At 33.0% G+C, this 8,758-nt stretch overlaps 1 protein-coding gene across 1 annotated transcript; it reads right to left on the bottom strand.

Annotated features, from left to right (window-relative positions):
* Window positions 1-1,656: 1,656 nt before the first annotated feature.
* On the bottom strand, window positions 1,657-5,671 carry LOC108988943 (O-acyltransferase WSD1-like). The gene is made up of 6 exons (XM_018962363.2): window positions 4,813-5,671; window positions 2,899-2,971; window positions 2,728-2,795; window positions 2,350-2,562; window positions 2,133-2,270; window positions 1,657-2,030 (listed from the first exon to the last, which is right to left on the bottom strand). The coding sequence occupies exons 1-6, from the start codon at window positions 5,584-5,586 to the stop codon at window positions 1,875-1,877; spliced, it is 1,422 nt and encodes a 473-aa protein (XP_018817908.1). The 5' UTR covers window positions 5,587-5,671; the 3' UTR covers window positions 1,657-1,874.
* Between the last annotated feature and the right edge of the window lie 3,087 nt (window positions 5,672-8,758).

Raw genomic sequence — 8,758 nt, 5'->3', positions numbered from 1 at the left:
AAAAACAACGTAATGTTTAAAACGTAAAGGGCCTCAAGGCCATCCCTCCCTACTACAAATGGGCCTTATTCTTTTATTAAAATTAAGCCCAATGACCCTCACAAGACTCACGGCCTGGTCCCACTTCCTCTTGATGAGGCCTTCCACTCAGCCCCTAGGGCACTTCCAGTCGCACGATCCCTTCTCTGCACTCCCGAATCTCTTCAACTCCTTCCTCCTTTGTGCTTCTCCCTATATGTGTGACAGCTCCCTAATCAACACCTCTAAATCTTCTTCATAATCGTTGTTTTGGAGAACCGATCGCAGCAAAACATCTGGCCCCATCTTCGAATAAGTATCGGTGGCCATCACATGAGTGAAAGATATAGACTAAAGCTGCTTAAAATTGGAATTTTGAACCTAAAAACAGCTCGATAATGTCCACAATCAAATGGGTTTCAAGCTAAAACTTTGAAAAAAAGAGTTGCCTTTTTGTGCTTGGAATCACATACCAATGACTCAAAATTTTACAACAATGAAAAAGCGAGAAAAGTTCTATGCGTATATTAAAGTATGGATTTTGAACTCATGGGTTGCAATTTACTTAGAGAGAGAGATCGGAGTGGGACTGTACAGCCAGCATGATCGAGATGAGGGAGGGAGAAGGACAAAGAGCAGAGAGGGAGAGGTCGATCGAGTGTATGAGGATCCAATTTAATTGTTTTTAGGATGCTTACATGGTACTTGATGATTGGCCAGTGTGAAAATTAATTTTACACCCGACCGGCCTGGAGCGCCACTCTAATAAAAAATACTTATTTCTTTTAGTGACACGCTTCTGTATCTATTAGTTTTAAGCAACACTACCCAACCTCTCCACATATTATATTTTTTTAAAATTTTTAATTTTTTTTTTAAACTAACTCAATTCTTCTATTCATTATTCATATATTAAATATTTGATAAAAGAAAATAATAATTAAAATTAAAAAAAATATGATTTGTGTGGAAGTTGTGTAAATAGTAAGAAGTTATGTAAATTTTTTCGTTAGTTTTATAACAGAGATTGACAGATGCATCTAATTGCAAATTTGTTGAAATTTTCGAAATACTTTATGAGAAATTATACTTGCAATCACGAGTGCGCAAGCGTTATGCAGTCGCTTTGAAAAAAGTGAATAAATATAAGACATGAAAAGAAATTAATTTTTTAATAATGAACCCCATTATTTTTCAAAGCAACTGTACGGCACTTGCGTACTCCACGACTGTACGTAGCATTACTCATATTTTATAGACTGTTTTAGGCCTCTTAAAAGTCATTCCATATCCATCTCTAACAATTTTATATGAGCCGGTTTTGATTGAAAACTCATCTCCATTCATTTCATCTCATCATTACAATTTTTTAAAATTTTCACACAAAATATAATAAACAATTCAATTTTTTCAAATCTCAAAACAATAATAATGTTAAAAAATATATATTAATATTTTATTCTATCATTCACAAATCATCTCGACTCATCTCCAAATACAAACGGAGAGCCTGAATGATTAAGATTTACTAGTAGTCACAAATTTTGGAGGAGTAATTATTGTTGATTAGAAAGAAGACCGCTGCTAAAATCCTAAATCCATACCAAAAGGGGTAAAAAAAAAAAAAATTAATGATTTATGATGGAAGAAATTTAAATTGCTGTTAGAAGGGTAACTTAAGACCTAATTGTATAATACATACAACAAATTAATTGAGCTCACTCTAATTTTATCTTCCAAAGCAATCTTTTTGCTTCCAAAATTATTTCTATTTGGGAAATTTAAATATATCTTCCTTTGTAATTGTAGTCCAATATGTGAATTGATCAGCATGCATACTAACAAATAAATTCCTCCTAGATTTTGCAGGTGGCTGAAACGGCTTGCTTCATTTCAAGCAATGCATTTTCAAAGCAATTGGCAAGAAAGTCTGGGTCAGGGATGATATCTTTTGCCACCAAAATTTGCATGTCAGCCCTTCCTGCATAGCTCACCATGTGCATTGTGAGTGCCTGCGTTACCGACCAGCAACATGACCAAAGTCATTTATATACCGATTATCATTTTCTTTTTTACTTCATAATATACCTGTAAAGAGGGTTTAGAAGCAGTACATGGGGTAGGCTCGATGAATTTGCCCTCATGTAAGTAATAGGATTGTCTCCAATCATGATCGTCTGTTGTGGGCCAACGACATTTGAGATCGTAAAGCTAGTATTACAGACAATCCTGTAGTTGAGTAAGCCAGCAACCTACAATATAAAAGGAGGTGTGAATCAAGCAATTATCTCTTCTTTTCCCAATTCACTATTTGCTTAACTAGGTCTTCACCTTTGATCCCAAGCAGGTCATTACAAGATACCCAATTTTGTATGAGAAATAAGCCTCTAAAGACTGTTTCTTCCGATCAATCATCGCCTTAGCCGTCTTCAGATACTGTAGAGGATCGGTACCACTTTTATGGTAATAAACAGGAAGGAGAATCATGCCAAATTTGTTACCCCACCGTGAACCCGAATTGTCTTTCATCAGTTCCGATAGATCCTGATCAGTAGCAGAAATTCCCAGTCAACCACAAATATTTGAATTTCAATGATCTCTCAAAAAGTATCTAAAAAATGAAAGATGAAAAATAAAAAACCAATACATAAAAGAACAATGAAGAAGAGACACTAGCACGAGCAAATAAAAAAGATGGGCATAACAGACCTGCGATCCTGGTTGTTCCCTTAAATTAACCATGGAAACCCCCGTCATTTGAAGCCCATCTTGCAGAACTAACAGTGACAACTAAATTAAATATAGTTATGATGATTTTTCATCACTGAGTTCAATGGAAATTTACAAGTACAACACTTGTATGACATAAATGATGTTTACCATTTGGCCCTCGACGATCTAGATATCTTGATAATCCTGATGATACCACCCCGAAAAGGACATCATTAACGGTCTGCATGGTGGCATGAAATCCACAAATCAATAAGAGCATCAAAGAATGGGTTCCCAAAAACTACGTATCAAGCTTCATAGTAGCAAACACACAATACCATCAATAAATTAGCTCTAACTTAATCAAACAAAACAAAAAATCTCGAATCAAATCTACTTCAATTGAGGGAAAAATGAAACAAGACAAGACAAAGTTGCACTGCATTATTAATATTTGAACCCAGGTGCTTTCCCCCTCTCCCCTTCTTTACTAGAGATAAGAAGAAAAAAGAAACAAAAATATATACGTACAAATCTCAAGAACCAAAAAAGACACAAGGGAGAAATTTCAAATGCATTTGTTATGCTGTCAAGCGGTGTTGCTCTTCTATTCGTGCCATGTACTTGGGCAATGACTATGAATCTCTTTATGAATAATGACTATTAATCTCACCAATTAAATTTTTGTTTACTGATCAAAAAAGAAAAAAGTATTGACATTCTTGTTGGGTCTCATGCCTTACATTATTCCCTTTTTAACTTCTGTTCTCATGCATAACTATATGCAGCGTCAAGGAGAAAGGCTGCAAGTGCAGGCCATGAAATTTGCATACATGCTTAACGAACAAATATATTCAGTCAACCTAATGCACTTATATATACTGCCTTACACAAATCAGAACTTTGCTAATATATGAATTTGAATTGGTAAATTCATTTTTTCCTGCATCTACATGAATCATTGTGAAATTTCAAGTCAACAATTCAGTCAAGTTTAAAGAGAAGTGAGTATTCCAAAAAATCATGAGCCTAATGCACAGAATGGGCAATACCCAGTCATAGTGTATACTGACTTTTAAGAAGGGAAAAAAGTTAAGTGGAGAGAGAGAGTAGAAACCTCTCCCATCCAATCCAATTGACTATATGGGATGTGATATAGAACGCAACCCCCTTCTGATCTAGCTATAAAGGTGAACTGACTACACAAACCCACATTAACAGGTGGGTGGAGGTTTGAACCTAATATCTAACAGGATCAAGATGCTCCATTTGATGAGTCTAACTAGGGTTCAGATTTTAGCTCTAATTTATCACTTCAAACCGTTCAACTGGAGCCATTTTTGTTAGCTTGGAATTGAACAAGAAAAAAGGGAGCAAAAGGGATCTTATTATCCCCCCAAATACCCTGCTTTTCTTCAACTTGCGCTCCCAAAGGAGGGTTTCTCTTTAGTGTTTCCCTTCAACACTCTGTAACTGCCGTTCCTCATATAGTCTAAATTCTCAAGTATGCGAAGCTTCTCAATTCACAACCACATTAATGACATTAAAAAAAAAAACAACATTAATGACTCAGGAAACACCAAAATGTCCGCAGATGACAGCAACTTTACGTAAAACCTCCATTACCTAAAAGTATTCGTTAGAAGCTAATCGAGATCCGTTATATTTCTTGGAATAACTCTTAACATTCAACTTCTGAAATCCTAATCATCATTTCTTAATTTTTTTTAAATCCGTTATAATAGATCAATTTTTTCATTGCGTTGTATTCGTTGTATGCTAAGTGGCAAAATCTAAACAATTTAACTAAAAAATCAATTACTAGAATTTTAATAACTAACCGTTAAAAAATCTTAACCCTTTAGATAGAAAACAATATCAAGTAGTAGCCGCAGAATTTCCAAATCCGTGCAGCTGAAATGAACATAAATTCTACTATACCTCCGTGTTTTTACATCTAACAATACAATAGTTATATTTCTATAAGTTTCAAACTTAAATCGATTGTTTTTCTTCTTCCTTCTTTTTTTTTTTTTTGGGGGGCTTTTGGGGTGATAGTTACCTTTAAATTTAAACACTCACCGCATTAGGAACAGCCTTCTTGACCAACTTCATGTCCTCGAGCCAAAACCTGGCCGTTGCCAGCTTCCTCGGCCAGAGCTCCACCCCTGCCCCACCGGCGATAACCGTTTCTCGGTCACGGACCCACAAACTCCTTAATATAAACTCCACCACGAAGATCAAACTAAACCAAGCCATCTCCAAAAAGCCCCACAAAACCCTCAAGTAGTAGTAAACCCACTCCCACCAACCCCTCCCTTTCCCTGCCATACCATTTCTACGGTTTCCAACAGAACCAATCCTAGGTAGCACGTCCGGGTCGTCCTCCCTTCTGCAGCACGCCAAGAGCATCGACATCAACGAGACCCCATCTCCCAAGGCGTGATGAAAGCGGAAGATCATGCACTTGTGGGCCAGCAACAGGTGGATCTCCCACAACGGCTTGTCTTCGCTGAGTCCCGAGCTAGTGGACAAGTCGGCCAAGTATTCGTTCACCGAGCATTCGTCATCACTTTCGGTGGCGGCGACCGGGCGGTCCAGTACGACTATGTGGCGGTCCACGTCGATGTGGGTCCGTCTCCAGTGTTCACGGCCGTCGGGGTCGCGAACCAAAAGACTGCAGAACCTGGGGTGGTGGAGCATGACGGAGCTGCGCACCTGAGCTATGACGGAGTCGATGTCTATTGGGTTCTTCAATCCGACGGCACAATGGATTACTTGGTTCATTTCGGGTCGGACGAAGAGACGCCCCGCCGGGGTTAAGGGCTCGTCGCTTTCGGATGCCAGCGTAGCCATCGGAGAGACAGGCGTCTGTGCGTGAGAGTGGGTGTGGTTTCGGACAAGGAGGAGAATTTTCTGAGATCATATGGTGTACGGTCTAGTTCTATATATAATAATTGGACCTTGAATTGATTTGAGCTTAATAAATTGAGTTGTTTATAAAAAATATCGTATTAAGACGGTGGAGTGAGTTTTATATAATCTATTTAAAAAATATTTAGATATTAAGATTAGTTTAAAAGTATTTATAAGAAGTTGAAAAATGTTATAGATTTTGTGTATAAATAGATGTTGAATTGAAAAAAATTGTGAGTTCAACGTGTAAAAAAATTTTGAATTGAGATGAATTTAATGATTTGAAAATTGAGTGTTTTGATATTATAAAAAGTCTAAATCTAAATCAAACTCAGTTGAGTTCAGTCAATGAACCAAACGCAGTTTTAACATTTTTTTTCACAATCATTCACATTTCATCTCATCTAATTATTATAATTTTTTTAAATTTTTATATAAAATAAAATAAAAAATTTAATTTTTTTCAAATTTCAAAATATAGATAATATTAAAATAATATATTCTAACAATATTTTATTTAATTTTTAAAATTAAAATTTTATACAATTATAAAATAAATTCTAATATAATATATTTAATAATATAAAAAGAAAAATAATTAAGTTTATACCTAAATTGATAAAGTTCGATACGATATGTTAAAATTATTTTTATTTTTTATCAAATGTAACAGTATACGTTAATTTGGCTGTGTTTGGATGTTGAATTGAGTTGATAAAATATTATTAAATATTATTATTATTTTAAATTTTAAAAAAATTTAATTATTTATTATATTTTATATTAAAATTTTAAAAAATTATAATAATAAGTTAAAATAAATTTATTTATCAAACGAAGCCGAGTAGCATAACCTAGCTACTGTAGAGTATTAATGCTCTTCAAAAATTCGCGTGTTGTTTTCAACAACTCGCAACATATCTTGCAACTTAAATTCTACTTGTTATTTTCACTTGCATCACAAATAAATTATAATAAATATATGATTTATTTTTTTATTTAAATATATATTTTTTTATAATATATATTATTAAATATATATTTAAATAAACTAAAATAAAAAATAAATAACATTTTTCAATAATAAACTCGCAATTAATAAGGTGGGTGATTTCAAGTCCAGCAGATAGAACAAAGTCGTTCGCATATATATGCTTCTCAATTGCTGTAACGTACGTACCTCTTTAAAGTTGGTCACGTGAAGAACTAACTAACCTACTGTGTAGACATCCCATCCATCAATTAGATCGAGACTTGCCTTTGAGTTGCTTTCTACAAATTTGGCATGATTTTTATGTCCTCAATTCGAATTCAAATATACATTATTTTTAACCTATTCGTATTTGGATTCGTATTTCAATATAATTAAAAAAATAAATAAAATAGTGATATTTGCATTTTGCTGTACTAAGAGCATTAGTATTGATTTCATAAAAAATATAGTCAAATATAAAATTTGATAAATTTCATTAAAATAGGGGTGTATTGAATTAGTTAAATAGATAAATATAAAACTTTGAGCTACAGTAAATCTATAAATTTTTTTAAATTTGAAGGTCTACTATTCATTCATCAAATCTATTTTTTATTCACTTTCTATCTCTAAAGATTTTTTTTATTCACGTTTAATCTCTAACTATTTTGTAATAATAATGTAAGAATCAAATTAAATTATTAATCAATATATGATTAGTGTAATTGTAAAATATAAAAAAAATTAAAAATATTTTTATTAAAAAAATAATATTATATTATTATTTTAATAAATTTAATAATTAATTTAATGTAGAATTATGATTTAAAAAGTTTTGAATTTATAAAAATTATGTATTTTTTATTAAACTTTAAAGATAATTTTGATAAAACTAATATCAATGATCTAAATAGGTTATTCCCTCTATCCTTTTGATTCATTAAAAAAGAAAAGTAGCATTAAAAAACCTACGGGACTATTGCTCAGATTTGGAGGAGGCAGTGTATTTGCTGTGCCACCTTGAATGAGTGGTGAGAATGGCGAGCCAGATCAAGAAGACAACTTCCACCTTCCAACCTCCAACTGACTAATAATTAATACAAGAAGACATATTCGATGTTGAAAGTCACGAAACTGGACCACGTACGAAAGAATAATCCACAAGCCCTAAACAAGAGTCGTCACAAGCTATTTAATTCAAGATTAAATTTAAATATAATTATAGAATGAGTGTAATTTTCTTAAAATAAATAAATAAATATATTTAATTTTGTTCACAATCTCATATTTATTTATTTTTTTAAAAAAATTACACTATACTTAAAAATTCATTTAAATAATAAGATAAAGTGAGTTGAAATAATTTATAATCATTAATAAAATTATTAATTTAAATTAAATCAGATGAAATGATATATTTGTATCCAAACGGCCTTGTACACAGCTGCAGATATCATTTTTCTGTGCGAGTCCCAAAATCAGAACACAAGTTGACAAGAAAGGAAGAAACTTGTAGACGGCACCGCAAGAAAGGAACTCGTTGATGGCGTTATGTTCGTGAGTCGTGACTCGTGACTCGTGACAGCAAGTTGCCTTGTTAATCGCGTAATAAGCCATTTGATCCAGCTGAGCGGCCTCCCTTCAGTACGTTTTATGTGGTTCCGCTATAACCTATCCTTATCTTGATTAGACGTTTGTATTCACAGTTCATCTCAACTCATCTCACTACTATTTATTACTATTCAGTAACTTTAACTTACAAATCTCACTACTATTCACAACTCATCTCACTACTATTCACAATCCATCTCAACTCATCTCAAGTCATCTTCGAATCCAAACGTAAGAAAAAAGCTTGTATGCCGCTCAAAATGTACCGTTCTAGTATACCGTTGTAGAATTTTTATTTTTTATATTTTTTTATTTAATAATTAAACAAATAATTTTAAATATATTGATATATTTTTTTATTTTTAAAAAATATTTAAATATATTATAAAATATTAAAATTAAAATTAAAAAAAAAACTAAAAAGCAATAAGCGGTATAAACGAGCGGTGCTACTCAGACAGCAGAGTAGCACTGCTCTTGATTATAATTGATAATGGTATAGGTGGACCGCTCCCAGCGGTAGCTAGG

This window comes from Juglans regia, chromosome 13, assembly GCF_001411555.2.
Source record: "Juglans regia cultivar Chandler chromosome 13, Walnut 2.0, whole genome shotgun sequence".
NCBI classification, from domain to species: Eukaryota; Viridiplantae; Streptophyta; class Magnoliopsida; order Fagales; family Juglandaceae; genus Juglans; species Juglans regia.
Note: the sequence above shows the minus strand (reverse complement) of the source record. Positions and strands in the feature narration are given on the sequence as shown.